This window comes from Pseudopipra pipra, chromosome 28 (assembly GCF_036250125.1).
Source record: "Pseudopipra pipra isolate bDixPip1 chromosome 28, bDixPip1.hap1, whole genome shotgun sequence".
Lineage (NCBI taxonomy): Eukaryota > Metazoa > Chordata > Aves > Passeriformes > Pipridae > Pseudopipra > Pseudopipra pipra.
Genome location: NC_087576.1, coordinates 4,213,606 through 4,230,788, shown reverse-complemented (window position 1 = coordinate 4,230,788; position 17,183 = coordinate 4,213,606). Strand labels below are relative to the sequence as shown.

The 17,183-nt window shown below is 49.0% G+C and overlaps 1 protein-coding gene across 3 annotated transcripts in view; it reads right to left on the bottom strand.

The window, feature by feature from the left end:
* Positions 1-1,311: 1,311 nt before the first annotated feature.
* PRNP (prion protein (Kanno blood group)) overlaps positions 1,312-17,183 on the bottom strand; it is an 88,711-nt gene continuing 72,839 nt past the window's right edge. Inside the window, exons 1-2 of one of the 3 annotated variants that reach the window (XM_064638177.1) lie at positions 6,565-6,674; positions 1,312-3,800 (exon numbers count right to left, since the gene is read on the bottom strand). In XM_064638177.1, the coding sequence (XP_064494247.1) occupies positions 3,004-3,789 (786 nt within the window). In that variant the 5' untranslated portion in view covers positions 3,790-3,800; positions 6,565-6,674 and the 3' untranslated portion in view covers positions 1,312-3,003. Of the gene's footprint in view, positions 3,801-6,564; positions 6,675-17,183 lie in introns of those variants that run through there. The other 2 variants (XM_064638179.1, XM_064638178.1) reach the window with 2 other exon arrangements.

The following is a 17,183-nucleotide window of genomic DNA, read 5'->3' as shown; positions in this document are numbered from 1 at the left end:
TCCTGCCCATGCCGCAGGATTTGGAGCATTTAGCTAATTAATCTGGTTCAACAGATCATTCTGGGGGGCCAGGAGGGCTCCAGGGTTGTTGGATCCAGCTGTCCTTAAAGGACACAAAGGTTCAGACCGTGTCCCCATATCCTGTTTGAGTGTCCTCAAAAACCAGCTCCAATAATCACCCAAACCCCAATACCCCCATGAAGGGTAGATGCATTGGGTGCTGAGTGTGCAAAGGGGGGAAATGTTATTTTTGAGCTCATTACTGCCAGTGTTGGTGTTTCCCCTGGTTGGGGGGGCTGGAGCAGCTTCCCTGTGCTGGGAGGGGGAAGGAAAGATGTGGAGGCTTGGGTTAAAAATTAGCATTTTTAGTGCTGCTACCAAGGTCAAAACTTTCCCAAGGAGAATTCATTGTGCAGGTGCTGCCAGCCCCTTCCTGGAAATATCCATGTATTGACCTTGGAAAACAGAGATTTTTTTTCTCCATTGTCTTAGGGGATTTCTATTTTTTTCCCTTCTCTTTCGTGGGTGTGGGCATTTTTTCCTACCTTCTTTTAGGGGATTTTTCATCCTCCCACTGGGCTGCAGCTCGTCAGCACCAGGTCTGTTGGGGGATGGGTCCTCTGGTTGTGTGGTGGTTGGAAAATGCAACTAAAGCTGGAAATTAATTGCACTGAGACTGATTTTATTGAGCCTGGGCTGGCCCCACAGTGTGGGCAGCAGGGCCGGGGGGGGATTCTGCCCCTCTGCTTCCTCAGGTGAGACCCCCCCTGCAGAGCTGCTCCAGCCCTGGAATCCCCAACATCAGAAGGATTTGGAGCTGCTGGAGCAAGTCCAGAGGAGGCCCCGGAGCTGCTCCAAGGGCTGGAGCCCCTCTGCTCTGGAGCCAGGCTGGGAGAGCTGGGGGGGTTCACCTGGAGAGGAGAAGGCTCCAGGGAGAGCTGAGAGCCCCTTCCAGGGCCTAAAGGGGCTCCAAGAGCTGGAGAGGGACTGGGAACAAGGGATGGAGGGACAGGACACAGGGAATGGCTTCCCAGTGCCAGAGGGCAGGGTTAGATGGGATATTGGGAAGGAATTGTTGGCTGTGAGAGTGTGGAGGGGCTGGGCTGGAATTGCCAGAGAAGCTGTGGCTGCCCCTGGATCCCAGGGAGCGTCCGAGGCCAGGTGGGAGCAACCTGGTCTATTGAAGGTGTCCCTGCCCATGGCAGAGGGTTGGAACTGCATGGGCTTTAAGGTCCCTTCCAACCCAAAGCATTCCAGGATTCCATGATTAAGCAGAGCTTGGGTCGGGCTTAATGCCACCAAAACAGCAAATGTAAAAACTCTTTTATTAGACAGAAATTAGAATTAGACAGAAATTAGAAAATGTTTTGTTGGACTTCAGCGACACCATTAGTGGGAGCAGGGGGAGGGGAAAGGGTTAACTGAGACTGTTGGGCTGAGATTGTGGGGTTGAGGCCAAATTTGGTGTCCAAATGGGAACAAAGGGCTCCCACAGGCTGGAAAATGCAAAATGCAGCTTTTGGCTCTGGGGGATGGGCCCAGAGCTGTTTCCAGGAAGGAGGCTGATGGTGCATCTTGGCTTTATCTGTTTTAATCTGTACCAGAACACTTAGAAAAGTATCAGAACTGCAGATCCCGAGCATGCGCCGCCAGGGGTTTACAAAACATCCGCGTATCACAAAGTACGGGGAACCTCAAAGCCCTGCTTCTCCAGTGGGTGTCCCGAAGGATTCCTCTCTATTTGTATGTATATATATATATATATTTATATTTCTTCACTTAGCTTACACTGATGCAAAAAAATCAACTCATTTCAGTGCCTTGCAAAAAAAAAAATACACGAGATATTAAATAGAACTGGGTCAAACAAGCATTGCAGATGCTGCGGGTCCCCCACGACCCGGCTCATGAGAAGCAAGAATTCCACCTGCTGCTTCCACGTGCCACAGAAATTACTCACAAGTGTGGTTTTTATGAAGCATCTCGCATCCCAGGCTTGTTTTTCCTGGTGCTGTGACTCTATGATTCAGCTGATTTAAGTCTCTTGCTATGTGCTTGACCCGCCCTGAGCATCCTTTTGGCTGCATTTTAACTTCCTCTAGGTCAAGGTGCTGGAGTATGACTTGTCACAAAATAGCTTTTTCTCAGGCTGTAACACCCCGTTTTGGGGGTATTTTGGGCATTCAGCAGCACTTTTTGCCTTTGGCAGGCTGAGAAAGACCGACCGGCGCTTCAGCCTCGCCAAGGGGGGGAATAAAAAATGACTTTATTTTGGTGTGTTGCTGCAGGAGGGTTTTGCAGCATGCAAAGGTGTGGGAATATGTACATGGGGAAGGGGGTTTTTTTAGGATTAAAGGGTTAAAATTGCAACCTGGCAGCTTGTTGCTTGAAAACCCCATATCTGCCCCTATCCTGGGGGATAGAGGTGCTTGGGTGCCCCAGGGAAAGGGGTGGCAGCGGGACTAAGGGGGTTAAATAAAACCCTGCTCATTAGCAAAGGGCATTTTTGGAGATGCTCTTGCAAGGATGCCAAGGAGAGGTCCCCTCTGCCTGGTCCCTCTCGGGGTGGCCCCGAGGAGGAGGAGGTGGTGAAGGCCATGTTTTTTGGGGTACATCCAGCTGTCCTGCCTCACTGGGGACGTGTTTGGAGTGGAGAAGGAAATTTTCATCCAGTTGCCTAAACCAGAGACAACCCCAAGGAAGCGATGGGGGTAAACCCCAAGGAGCTGATGGAGGTGAACCCCAAGGAGGTGATGGAGGTGAACCCCAAGGAGGTGATGGAGGTGAACCCCAGGGAGCTGATGGAGGTGAACCCCAAGGAGCTGATGGAGGTGAACCCCAAGGAGCTGATGGAGGTGAACCCCAAGGAGGTGATGGGGAGCGCCGGTGCCCGCGCGCCCCAAGGGCTCTTCACCGACGACGACCGCAAGCAAGAACGGGGAGGGCGGGGGGTCCTCCCGGGGCCACGGGTGACATCTCAAAGCCGTGGGATCCCGGGATCCATCAGTGCATGGCGAAGAGGACGAGGAGCAGGAGGGCGGCGAGCGAGGCGTCGGCGAGGTGCAGCCGGATGCCGTTGGCCAGGCGGTACTCGCGGTACTGCTGGATGCACATCTCCCGGATCACCTTGGTCACCACCCTGTTCTCCAGCTCCACCTCCGTCTGGTTCACGGCCTGCCCCGCGTCCGAGGCGTTCTTCTTGGCGGCGGGGCCGATGCTGTGCTCGGTGACGGTGATGTTGAAGCAGTCGGCCACGAAGACGTCCTGCGGGACGTAGCCGCCGTAGTCGCGGTAATACACCTGGTTGGGGTAACGCGCCGAGTTCTCGTTCCACCAGCGGTACTCGTCGGGGCTGTCGAAGCGATAGTGCATCCCCGACATGGCCCTGCCCATGGCGTAGCCCCCCAGCCCCCCCACCACGGCGCCCGCCGCCGCCGCCCCCGCCACGTGCTTGAAGTTGGTCTTGGGTTTGGGAGCTTTCCACGGCTTCTGGTTGTGGTAGCTGCCCCCGCTGGAGGGGTTGTAGCCCTGGCCCCAGCCTGGGTAGCCGGGGTTGTGGGGGTAGCCCGGGTTGTGTGGGTAGCCGGGGTTGTGGGGGTAGCCCGGGTTGTGGGGGTAGCCCGGGTTGTGGGGGTAGCCGGGCTGGCGGGGGTAGCTGGGCTGGCGGTGGCTCCCCGTGCCCCACGTGCCCCCGCCGGGTTTGCCTTTGCCCTTCTTGGAGAAGGCGACGTCGGTGCAGATGCCGAGGAGCAGGACCACCAAGAGGCAGGTGAGCAGGAGCCTGGCCATGGCTGTGGAACCTGAGGACATGAGGACAGGGAGTGTCAGGGCAGGAGGCAGAGACCCCCTGGCTCCCGCGCTCCCGCACCATCTAAAACACACTTCATCCCCCTAAATCCAGCTGCAGAATAAACAGCTTTGCACTTAAATGCATATTTATCTCTCCCCCAAAGTATTAATCCTCCCCTCAAAAAAAAAATATATTTTATATATATATTTATTTTGGTATACATATATATCCCCCACGGGTTTTCAGCAGGTAACGGCAATTTTAAGCAGTGAAAGAAAAACCTTTTGGAAAAAAAAAAATGCTTCAACTAATTGGGAGGTAAAACCCCACTTATCAGACCTGCTCTGCCTAATCAGATGACACAAACGGGATTTCTGATGTGCCAGGATCAGTGCAATGAATGGATCCAGCCCAATCCCAAAGCTTTTGCATACCCAGTGCTGCCAGGAGGGCAACGCCCAGCCCGGCCCCAGAGGTTTTATATTCCCAAGGAACAGAATTCAGCGTATTTTGCCCAAATCCCTGTTAATGTGCAACAGACCTGAAGTGAAACCCAACATTTTTTGAGTTTAACATGTTTGCAATTATCCCTTACTCAGCGTTTCCTGCTGGCACTGCAGGGACATGCCAGGAGTCTCCCACATCAGCTGGTGGGCTGGCAAGGCTGAAATCCAATTTAACGAGCCATTTCTCTCCCTATGTGTATAATCCAGCCTGTATGACACACACCAGCTCTGCAAATCCTTTGGAAAGCACCTCCAGGATTCCTTTGGATGCCTCCCTGCAAAGCCAAGGGCACCAAATTGCTGCTCCCCTCGTGTTTGATATGTGAGTGCACCATAGCAAAGAGTTTTTCCATCCTTCCTGAGCCTGAGCTATCCCCCAAAATCCCACGCCAGGATGCTGGGTAGGGCGAGAGAAGCATTCTCGGTGTGGGTGGGTGTTTCACAGCACCCTTGGATGTGCTTTCTGGCTCATGTTACAGCAAGAAACAATTAAATATAAGTCCTAAATGCTTTTTTTTTTGCAGTAACTAATGGACCAACTTCCTTAAAATTCACCCCTTTCCCCAGGGATAACCCTAATGCAAGTAGGAGGTGATGGTCTCTCCTGAGATATCACCCTTAACAGCCAAAGAGGCCAAACAACCCACTGTTTACACCAGAAATTCTTCTGTTGTGACCTAGATATGGTTTTATGGGCTACAAAAAGCAAATTAATCTCTCCTTGGGTTCAGATAATGATGTTTTTCTCTCCACACTCCCTAAAATCTGGTCTCATGTCAAGAAACGTTTGATTTAAAGCCCTTTAAACGTCTATGTTTGGGTGGGATCGTTTGCAAAAGGCCTAAACGAAAGAGCAGGGAAGATGCACAAGCCTGTCCCTGGTGATGGGGAGGAATTCCAGGCTTGGGCTGCCTGCTCATGGAAAAATCTGGGTGCAAACCACCCTCTTTGGAGTGGGTTTGCTGCCTCCTCACCCACCCGCTGGGGGCAGGGATGAGATCAGGGGGTTAAAAATAGCTGAAAGACACGGCAGAAACAACAAAACCTGGGTGAAAATCAGGAAATGGGGGGGGGAGACAGCAAAATGGCAATTTTTAATTTTTGTTTTGAGATATCACTCCCCACAGTGAGTTCCAAGGGGGAAAAATCAGCCCCCGGATGAAAACAGGTTATGGCAAAGCCCTGGAGGATGTTCCAGCCCAGCAGCTCTGACCTGCCCCTCTAATTGCCTTCGCAGAGCTGAGCTCTGATAAACAGGGCTCGTTAGCGTCGCGCTAATTAACCAGCTCTGAGCTTCACCCCGAACAAACGGGTTCCCTGGCAAAAACCCGGGGGTGATGGGCACCAGGAGCCGCTTCCCCGGGCTTGGAGCTGCGATCCCTCTGCTTGGAAATAACATTTCCGCTGTGACCATAATATCGATATTAAATTATGCCATCGAATGGCTTCGTAGGTATTTTGCCCTGACTCTGTTTAACCTTCCTCTCCTCTCTGCGGATGTGGGAAATGAGGAATTAATTCAGGTGGTTTAGAGCGGGGCGGTTTCTCTCGGTGCTGGAGAACAGGAGGAATTCTGTGCTCCTCCAGGGCACAGGGGGAGTGGAAAATGGAGGCTGCGAGGAGGGATCACGAGCAGCAATTACGTGCTCAGGGTCGGCGAGGAGGAGGTTTCGGGTTTAGAGGGGAAAACCAACACCCTGGTGCCAAAACAAGTGTGGAAATAACCTTGGTAAGGTGCCCGTGGAGAGGGAGACGGTGGGGGAGGAAGCAATGGGAGGTGTGGAAGGTGGAGGTGGGAAGATGCTCGGGAATGGGGGTGTCCAGACCCCCCTGGCGATGCTGGGAATGTCTCGGCTGGTCGGGGATGGAAATTCCAGGTCGGAGGTTTTGGGAAAGGGGGCTGCAGGCTGGCAGTTTGCTCTCTGAAAATGTCACCTCTAGCTTTAGAAATCCTCCCCCCTCCCCTTTTTTTTTCTGTTAATCCCCCAAATAACGGGGGAGCAGCTGGGAGACGAGGGAAAGGACAAAACCCTCCAAGGAAAAATTCCCCGCCGGCATCAGCGCTGAGCAAGCACCGAGTAAACAAGCACCGGGCAAAGCCGAGCTCGGGCTCTTAAGGAGACGCTGGAAATGTCTATTTTTAGGCAGCGATGGCAGGGAAATGAGGCAGCTCCCGATCCCCGCGATGCTGCTCGGCCTTCCCACCCCTCTCGCCCCCGGGTTTATCCCACCCGGAGCCGCCGCGTCCCGTTTTCCCCCGGCACTCACCGGCCGGGAGCTCCTTCCCTGCTCGGCTCGAGGTGATTCAGCCCCAGCAGCTCCGGGGAGGAATAAATAGCGAGAGGGAGGAGCTGGGGCTGCGCAGCCCAGCCCTGCCAGGGCTCCAGCCCCGTCCTTCCCCAGGGAATACCGCGGCCGGAGCCCCCAAAACCGGGCTTGGCCCCGGAGCATCCATCCCGCACGATCCGGGAGCGGGGAGCAACGCCGGGGGCCAAACGAGTGCCTGGGAAACTGCAGCTCTTGGATGGTTTCTTGGAGAAATAGCAGGGATGGGGAAACCTTGGGAAATCGCAGGGCTCGAATGGTTTTGTTGGAGAAATGCCAGGGTTTGGGGCTGGTTTGGAAATCCTGGAATACTGCGGCGTTTGGGTCTTGTGCTGGAGAAACATCAGGATTTGGGGCTTGCTTGGGAATCTTGGAATGGTTTATTGAAGAAATATCAATGGGATCAGCAGGGTTTGGGCCTGGTTTGGAAATCTTGGAATATTGCAGCGTTTGGATGATTTATTGAAGAATATCAATGAGGCCAGCAGGATTTAGGGTGGGGCTGGAAATCTTGGAAAATCACACTGCTTGGATTTTTTTTTATTGAAGAAATATGAGGGTTTGGGGCTGGTTTGGAAATCCTGGGAAATCACAGAATTTGGATTGTTTGTTGAAGAATATCAATGGGATGAGCAGGTTTGGGGCTGGTTTGGGAATCTCAGGGTTTCCTTTCTCTGGAAAAGGAAAGGATGCTTTCAGCACTTGCTGGCTGCAGCTCCAAACCCATTATCCATTATCCTGTGAAACAGGGAGCTGTTCTGTGGATCGATGGAGAGGAAATAAAACAGGCTCAGACTTGTGGGAGAAAGGAGAAATCTGCCTTCAGAGTTTGTCTCACTCCAGAGGGGGAAAACTCACTCCTGCAGTCACAGTTTCTGTTGAGTTTGCTTGATATTTAATGGGAGGAAACACCACAGAAGGCAACTAAAAGTTCCCTGGGATGCTCATGGCAAACTGGGGCTTTTTCAGAGGGTAAGAATATGTGGTTGGAATATACAGGGACCTAAAGAGCAGGATGGGGATTTTTCCCATCCTTTAGGGTTAGGATGGGCTGTAATAAACAGTTGGAGTCCAGAGAAACCTGGGCTGGTTGCGTGGAGGTTGGCAGATGCAAATAAAGCTGGAAATTAATTGCACTGAGACTGATTTACATCAGGCCTGGGCTGATGCTGGGGGGATTTTGTCCCTCTGCTTCCTCAGGTGAGACCCCACCTGCAGAGCTGCTCCAGCCCTGGAATCCCCAACATCAGAAGGATTTGGAGCTGCTGGAGCGAGTCCAGAGGAGGCCCCGGAGCTGCTCCAAGGGCTGGAGCCCCTCTGCTCCGGAGCCAGGCTGGGAGAGCTGGGGGGGTTCCCCTGGAGAGGAGAAGGCTCCAGGGAGAGCTGAGAGCCCCTTCCAGGGCCTGAAGGGGCTCCAAGAGCTGGAGAGGGACTGGGGACAAGGGATGGAGGGACAGGACAAGGGGGAATGGCTTCCCAGTGCCAGAGGGCAGGGCTAGATGGGATATTGGGAAGGAATTGTTGGCTGTGAGGGTGTGGAGGGGCTGGGCTGGAGTTGCCAGAGAAGCTGTGGCTGCCCCTGGATCCCTGGAAGTGTCCAAGGCCAGGTTGGACGGGGCTTGGAGCAACCTGAGCTAGTGGAAGGTGTCCCTGCCCATGGAATGGGATGGGTTTTGAGATCCCTTCCAACCCAAAACATTCCAGGATTTTATGATTTTAACTCAGCCACTGATGCAGCCAAACCTCTCCTGAGGTTTTGCTGGGCCAGGAACGTCCATCCCAGCATTGCTCCCACCCCTGGACCACAGAGCACATCTGGCTGTAAAGGGGATTTTACCCCGATGCTCCATTCCCTTGTTTATCCATCTGGCTGGATTATGTTAAAAAAATTAAAGTGATTTCTGTCTGGTAGGGAAATGGCCTGTACTGGGAGCTTGGGCTGCGCTGGGAAGAACTGGATATTAATTTCTGGAGGAGAAAATTAAATAACAGGGCAGGATTACGGTGTGTGAGCCTGTCAAGGCTCTCTCCTGCAGGAGATATTTATTCCATGTGTGAATGCACAGATGGTTCCTGATTCCCTGGTTTGGGTTCTAATACTCTTCCCTGGGATGTCTAAAATCCAAAGCCAGGAAGGGAAAGAAATACAGCACTGGGAATGAGATGTTTGGGATTAATACATCCACAGCTTCTAAAAATAATGACTTTTCTGTGCTAAAATATTTTGAAGGAAGTTTTGGTCTTGTTTGGTGAAATACAGAAACTCTGTTAGATTCCAGCTGCAGATGGAGGAGGAGCAGCCTATGGATTACTAATTAATTTTTAATTTATCCTGGAAGTTGCAGGGCTAAACACACCCAGCCCAGTGTATCCAGGGCTTCTCTTTAATGGGGCCACGTGGGTTTTTAGCTTCTCAGCAGGGTAAAATTTCTCTCAGCTTCAAGGCAGGAGCTGCATCGATCTCCACTGGAGGTTTGGCCCTTCTTCATCCACGGGGGATGGTGGAAACACAACAGGCTCTGTGCCAGCTTAGAAATCATTAATGGGATGAGTTTTTCTCGTAAGGGATGGAAAATGCTGAGTTTGGGTTAATGGTGAGCTGGGAAAGGGGGGGGGTTCATCTCCTTCACTGCTCCTCATTGATTTTTAAATTTTTTTTTGTGGCTTTAATTCACACAAAACACTTTTATTCACATAACTCTGGGCTTACTTGGAGAAGCAGCTGCAGCTTGTGAGAGTCTGTGAGGGATTTCCTGGGGTTTTGGGGTAATCTGGTGGGGTTTGGAGGCGGGGATGGAGTCCCACAGCCTCACCCCATCCCACTGTCACTCCCTGGAGCTGGCAAAAAGTCTGGGCTCAGGCTCATCCCATCTCAAATCCCACTAAGTTCATCCAGAAACATCTTTGAACCCTCCAAATGCAAAAATAATCGGGAATAAGTGCTGTGTTCAGAGAGTCAATGGGATGTGTTTTGCAGAACTTGGTTTACTTTCCAGCCTCCCCACAGAACAGGCTCTTCAAAGTAAAACTCCTTGATTTGTCTTGGGATCCAGATGTCTCTGTAACATCTGGCTCCTGCCTGGATGGTGGGAGCCTTGCAGAGGAAAGGTGATTTGGGGACTGAATGGGGTGATGGCAGCCCAGGGAAGGAAAGCACTAGGGGCACTTCCTTCCCTGCCTCTCAGGCTGTTGCTTTCCCATCTCAGTGTGTAGTTAAAACACTGAAGTTTTATTAGGGTATTTTGCATTTTTTTTGGTGGCAAGGGCTTCATTGCACACCTGGGGTGAAGCTGTGCTGGGGCTGCAGCCCTGCAGAGCCCAGGAAGGAGAAAGGACAGAAGAGAAATGTCATTTTTGGCTGATTTTTAGTGGAGGAGGGTCTTTATCTGCACCAACTGCAGGATCACACAGCTCGTGGGCGGTGTTTCTCCTTTGCTCTTGACATCCTTAATTTTACCTGTAAAAAGAAAAAAATAAGATAGAAGGATTTAAAAAGGATAAAAGGTGTCCAAGGCCAGGTTGGATGGGGCTTGGAGCAACCTGGTCTGGTGGGAGGTGTCCCTGCCCATGGCAGGGGGTGGCACTGGATGGGCTTTAAGGTCCTTTCCAACCCAAACCATCCCAGGATTCCATGATGACATAAATTTTTAGCCTTTTCCATGGATGAAATCAGGCCAGGAGGAAAAACTGGCAGGAGCAGGGTGTTGAATCCACACACTCCCAGGATATCAGTGGTTGTGTAACCTGTGATGGAAAGCAGGAGAAGTCCCAGCAATTCCCTCATCCCAGAGACACGTCAGGGCAGGAGGAACGTGCCAGGGGAGGAACCACAGAGGGGAAAAATCCAACCAGCCAATCTTTCCATCCAGCACCTCCTGTTGCTTCCAGGAGGGGTTTTCTTCTTGGCCAGAGGCAGCTCTGCTGCAAAGCCAAGGTTCTCATGGAAAAAAGGAATCAGCTCGTGGCTCTGCAGTCGGGAGGGGGGTTGTCCCTTCCGTGTGGATCTGCTTCCATCAGCACTGATGTCATTTTGGAACAGGATCCACGGGCAGAAGTGACTCACAGGCACCAGGACCCTGCCAGCACCTTCCTGCTGCTGGGAGGCTCCAGGGAGAGGTTATTAAAGGTGGTTTTGGGGGGAGAAAGCAGCAAATAAGGCAAAGCTTTTCCTTGTTGTGCTTCAAAGACAAATCCAGACCCTCGAGGAAGCAGATAAGCCAAATTAATTTATTATTCATTTCTTTTCCTCGGGACTGGCAAGTGGAATATGAAATATTGGGGGCTGCAAACACCCTCCTGCTCTTCACTGTTGGACAGTGTCTTAAAGGGACTCTGAATGCTCATCCATGGGGTTAAAAATGTTCATTATAGGGTTAAAAATGTGCATCCATGGGGTTATAAATGTGCATCCATGGGATTATAAATGTGCATCCATGGGGTTAAAAATGTTCATTATAGGGTTAAAAATGTTCATCCATGGGGTTAAAAATGTTCATCCAGGAGGTTAAAAATGTTCATCCATGGGGTTAAAAATGTTCATCCAGGAGGTTAAAAATGTTCATCCATGGGCTTATAAATGCTCATCCATAGGGTTAGAAGTGTTTATCCACGGGGTTATAAGTGTTCATCCATGGGGTTATAAGTGTTTATCCATCAGGTTGTAAATGTTCATAAACAGGGTTATAAATCTTCATTCATAGGGTTAATAATGTTCATCTATGGGATTATAAATGTTTACCCATCAGGTTATAAATGTTCATTCAGGGGGTTAAAAGTGCTAATCCATGGGGTTATGAATGCTCATCCATAGGGGTTGGAAGTGTTCATCCCTGGGGTTATAAATGTCCATCTGAGGGGTATTAAGTGTTTTTCCACCAGGTTATAAATGTCCATCCAGCTCTTCAATCTGATTGGGGGTGTAATAACTCTGCTCATGTGCTCATTGCTATTCCAGGCAGGAAAAGCTCCTTAAGGATGGGAGGAACCCTCCCCTCCCCTCCCTGACTCAGGGTGATGCCTTCCCAGTGATGCACTGAGGCTTTGGGAGAGAACCTGCCTGAGATACAGCTCCCAAAAATGGGCCTTTGACCTCTCCCAGGCATGGCAGCATCACCTGGGTGCTAGAAGGCAAAATAACAGCTTTTTATTAAAATAAAATAAAGTAAAATTAAATTAAAACAAAAAAAAATATAAAAAGATAAAATAAAATAAATTAAAAATACAATAAATTAGATTAAATAAATAAAATAAAATAAAATGAAATAAAATAAAATAAAATAAAATAAAATAAAATAAAATAAAATGAAATAAAATAAAATAAAATGCTTATTTGGAAATACTTTCTCATTTTGGAATAAGAACTGATAATAAAAGTGCTTTGAAATGCAAAAAAAGAAATCAGGTTTGTCTGTTCGAGCCTCCACCTGGATTGATTTGTGGGAGATGGGAGCAGTCAGTCCCACTTGTTGAAGATATTTGGTGTCTGCTCCAGTTTCCGCCCAGCACTGGATTTAAAAATAACCTTTCCCAGTGCCTTGGGAGCAGGACAGGAACAATCCCTGCTGTGTTTGGGAAAAGGCCGTGACCCTGCCCGGGAAGGGCTCCTTCTGTCCTTGGTGTCAATAAACCTCCTGTTCCTCACCCAGGGCAGCGTTTGGGCTCCTCCAGGACACCACGTTCCTCCCCAGAGCTCCAGAACAAACTCCTTCCCGGCCATCCCAGCTCCAGCTCCCCACAGAGCTGGGCCTTCCCCCCACCGACTCCTCCGCAGGAAAAGCTGAATATCCCTGTTTTGGGCTCCTCCAGGACACCACGTTCCTCCCCAGAGCTCCAGGAACAAAAATTCCTTCCCGGCCATCCCCAGCCATCCCCACAGAGCCGGGCCTCCCCCCGCTGGCTCCTCCGCAGGGAAAGCTGAACATCCCTGTTTTGGGCTCCTCCAGGACACGCCGTTCCTCCCCAGAGCTCCAGAACAAACTCCTTCCCGGCCATCCCATCCCCAGCCATCCCCACAGAGCTGTGCCTTCCCCCCACCGGCTCCTCCACAGGAAAAGCTGAACATCCCTGTTTTGGGCTCCTCCAGGACACCACGTTCCTCCAGAGCTCCAGAACAAACTCCTTCCCGGCCATCCCATCCCCAGCCATCCCCACAGAGCTGGGCCTCCCCCCGCTGGCTCCTCCGCGGGACAAGCCGAACATCCCCGGTTTCCTTTCCTCGGAGCGGGGTTTGCAAGGCGTGACTCACGGGAGGTTTTCCTCTGCTCTGCTCTCCTCCTCTCCCGTTTATTTTTACCCTGCAATCCCCTCCGGGCTCGGAGCCACCGGGGGTGACAGGACTGGCCGGGCTGAGGTCACCCCGGCAGAAATAACCCGGGCACACCCGGGCTGGGCCAACTCAGCTCCCAGTTTGGCCTCAGTGAGCCCTGTGAGCTCAGCCCCTGCTCCGGGAAACTGCTCCTTTCCCGGAATCCGTCAGCTGGGAGCCCAGAGCCTGGGGGAACGTGTGGAAATCCAGGCTGAGGGATTTCAATGTGCTCCCAAGCGGAGACAGGAGCGACTTTTGGAGGTGTGGTGGATGCAGGGATAAGATCCTTGGGCGCTTCCTGGCTGGGTTGAGTTGGGAAAAGGGCAGGAGAAATCAGTTCTTGGGGCTCCTTGTGGATTCCTGGCTGGGTCGAGCTGGGAAAGGAGCAGGAAAAATCAGTTTTCGTAGTGGGAAAATGGGCTGTGGGTGAGCTGGAGAAAGCTGAACCCCAGGAAATGCAGGTAATTGCTTGATTTTTATTTAAAAATAAACTAAGCCGACCGACAGACTGAAACAAGGACCAGGTTGGAGAGGGAGAAATACTTTTTTAAATATATATTTTTAAAATATTTTATTTCTAAAATTTCTTTTTAAAATATTTATTTTTAAATATTTCTAATATTTATATTATATTCATAATATAATTAATAATATTTATATTTTAAATATATTTTTAAATATTTATATTCAAATATTTATAATATTTATTAAATATTTATAATATAATTAATAATATTTATAATTTAAATATTTATTTTTAAACATTTATGTTAAAATATTTATTGTTAAATTTTAAAAATTATTTTATTTTTATTTAATTTTAATTTTTATTTTATTTTAATTTGATTTTAATTTGATTTTAATTTTCTCTTTTATTTGTTTGAATTTTAATTTAAAATTTATTTTTACATTTTAAAAATGTATTTTAAAATATTTTTTAAATTATGGTTTTCTCTTACACATCTAATTTTGGCCCAGGATTTTACCTTGTTTATTCACCTGAGAACAAAACAAGCTTTTACCTCCCCTGACCTGGTTTCTCACTCACATGCTTGGTGAGGATGAGATGATTAAACCCAGCTGGCTCACAAAATAGTCGTGTAAATCCTCTTAGATGAGCTGGAGAGGATGTTTCCACTCAGATTTTCCCCTCTCCCTCCATGGAAAGTGTTCCCAGGGCTGGGGTTTTGTGGGGTTTCACCCCCTTTTGCTCTGGGTGTAAATGAGAACAAGCAAAGACAAATTGGGCATGGGAAATGCATGTTGAGGGAAATCGGGCCAGGATTTAATGGTTTCCCATGGGATGTGTCCCCCCATCCCTTTCGGAGCATCTTCCAGCTGGGATGTTGCCCCAGGATGACACATGACTTTGTCCAAAGCCTTCCTTTCCCCTGAAGCAACAATGTCAAGGCTTGTGGTTTATAAATGTACCACAGGGACCTTTATACACCAAATATCCCAGCATTAGGTGTCCAATCTGCTCCTTCTCAGGCCCTTTTTTCTTGGAAAGGGAGCTGCTGCTGAGGAGCAGCTTTGCCATCGGCTGTGTGGGAGCAGGAACAAGCCAACAGGCATTGTCTGGCACGAGGAACAGCCCAGGGAGAGACTGGGCTGCTCTGGAGATGCTCAAGATGCTCCTGTGGAGTTGTCATGGGTACGATGCTCATCTCCATGGCTACAGGGGAATGTGAGGGATGTGGGAACGGGGCTGGGAGCTGAAATGCTGCACGTTCTCTCTCAGCTGGTGTAAATAAATAATGCTTGGAACCATCCAAGAGGTTTATTTCCAGGGTTAACAGCTGGGTTTTAGCTGGAGCCTGGAGACAGCTGAGATTCCAAACGGTTTCATTTATGAACAACTGAGATTTGCAGCATCTCCCCTGAGGTGTTTCCATGGTGGATTCCCTGAGGATCCAAGTGTGATGCACTCAGAGGAGGCTCAGGGGGTTTTACTCACCCTTAGCCAATGTGATTGAAAATCCCAGATAAACATTCCTGCTTCTGAGCCAAGATTATGTGACAGGAATGGCTCCCTGAGAAATAAAGTCGTGTGCAGATAGGGAAGTTCAGTTTTGACAGGGATATGGAGAAGGAAACATTTTGAAATGAGGTGGGTTTTTTTACCCAGTTAACAATATTTTGGATAAGAACAAAGATTGTGCACAGCAGGACCATCTAGTTAATACAGTCTGGATTTTGGATGGACCAGTTTCGGGGGATGAGTGGAGAGACATCAGAGCCAACAATTCTCCTGAAGGATTTCTCCTTAATTTTATCTCTAACTTCACCAAAGCAGGTCTCAGGCCACATGGAGAATACCAGGACAACAAAGTCATGTTCCATCTGTGCAGAGGGCTGGGATTCCAGGGGAAGGAGCCCACAGGCTTTCCAGAACCTGGGATTGCCATGACCTCTGTGCCCTCAAAAGGAAAAATCCAGAGGTATCAAGCACAGGATGCAAAGCATTTTATCTGGTGATGCTTCAAGGGGATGGAGAATGGTTTAGATGATGAAAATAAACCTTGTTGTGGGTCTGGTGGGAGGAGGACCAGAGGGCAAAGCCCAGCTTGGGAAATGTTTTACTCCATGATGGGCAAAGAGAATTTTTTCTCACCCTGTGGTTATCCCCAAAGCTGCCTCTGACTGAAGGACACAACAGGAAAGTGCCCTTTCCCAGTAGCTCTGGCGACCTCGGCTTGGTTTGCAGAGCATTTCTCAAGCCCAGAGGGACCCTGAGTACAAAATAATGATCAAAAGGCAAAAAAGGGAGGAGATTCCTTTTACAGCAGAGGATCAGGACTGGCTGCTTATCCCCAGCTCACTCTGGGTTTGTTTCACAGGATCATCCTGAAAGCAAAGCCTCATCCAGAGCCATTAAACAGCAAACAACGATCAGCACTAATAAAGCAACACAGTTCTTTGTTCCCAAAACTTTATTCTGGCCTGGAAAATCTGTACCATCCAAAATATTCTCATGGCATCAAAATTCAAAGTTTTTCATGTTAAAAACAAAGGAAACTGGAGCAAAGCCTCTGGGACTTGGATTCTCACAAAGCTGAGCTTGTTTGGGAATTTGGGTTAAGGAGTCAGTAGGCAATTCATGGCTCAAAAAAAAAAAAGGGATTTTGGTATAATCACATAACTCCTCAGCTGAGATTAAATGAAATTTAAGATGAGAATTGGGATCTTATTCCTCCCTCAGTAATTGCTGGAGCTCTGCTGCACAAACAGCTTGAAAACGAACATTTTGGGGATGGGAATGAAATTCTGAACAACTCTCCATGGCAGCTGGTTTGTATCTAAGCTTCCTGAGCTGTTTTTAGGGGATGATGAGAAGAACAGATGGAAGAGGTCATGGATCCTTTTTCTGGAGGGAAAAGGGAGGTTGGTGTTCATTGAAAAATAGGGAGAAAAGAAGGGAAACCAAATAACAATGGTAAAATTGGGTACTATTGTAATTGCAGGAATAGACTGAGTCTGGCAAAACTGGCTGCACTTTTCCTGTGTTTCTCCTTAGTTCCGGGAATAGAGGAGAACAATTTGGATCCTGAAATAGGTGTTGGGGGGAAACACACCTGGGGTGAGCAGAGATGCCAACCCAGGCAGAGCTGCTGCCTCCAGCCTTTGAATTATTAATTGGGATCTATTAATTATAAACACTCCTGGGGTCAGTGGGTGCAGCACGAGGAAGGTGAGGTGTCCCAGGGGTTGAATTCCAAGAGGAGGATTTGAGAAGGGAAGTGGTTTAATGAACACCAGTTTGGTTCAGTCTTTAGAAGTCGCCCAACACAGACCCAGACAAACTGAGACAGGAAAAAAGACTCTCTGACAGAGGAGACACCCACTTTTCATTAAAAAAATACTTTTAGGAGCTGGAAACGAGTTGATTTCAGTCTTTAATTTATCAATACAAACAATCAAGCAGAGGGAAGGTGCCTGTGTGGGGTGGGAGAGGAGGTTAATCATAAATCACGACCTGGCTTTGGGTGGGGAATTATTATCCAGCTTGTCCTAACTTATTTTTTTTTTTTTCAAAACCAAAGTGCCCTCCAGGTGGTTTAGAACAATTTTCTGGATTATTCCTTGGTGATTTACCATTAACTCAAAGTTCTCCACATTTTTAATCCACCTCCCTCCCAGGGAGGAGCAGAGATAATCCAGTGCTGACCATACACATAATATGCATCTATTTTGGGGTGAATCTCCCTGTTATTCATTATTTATCTGTTATTTATTGTGACCCACCTACTAGAAATGA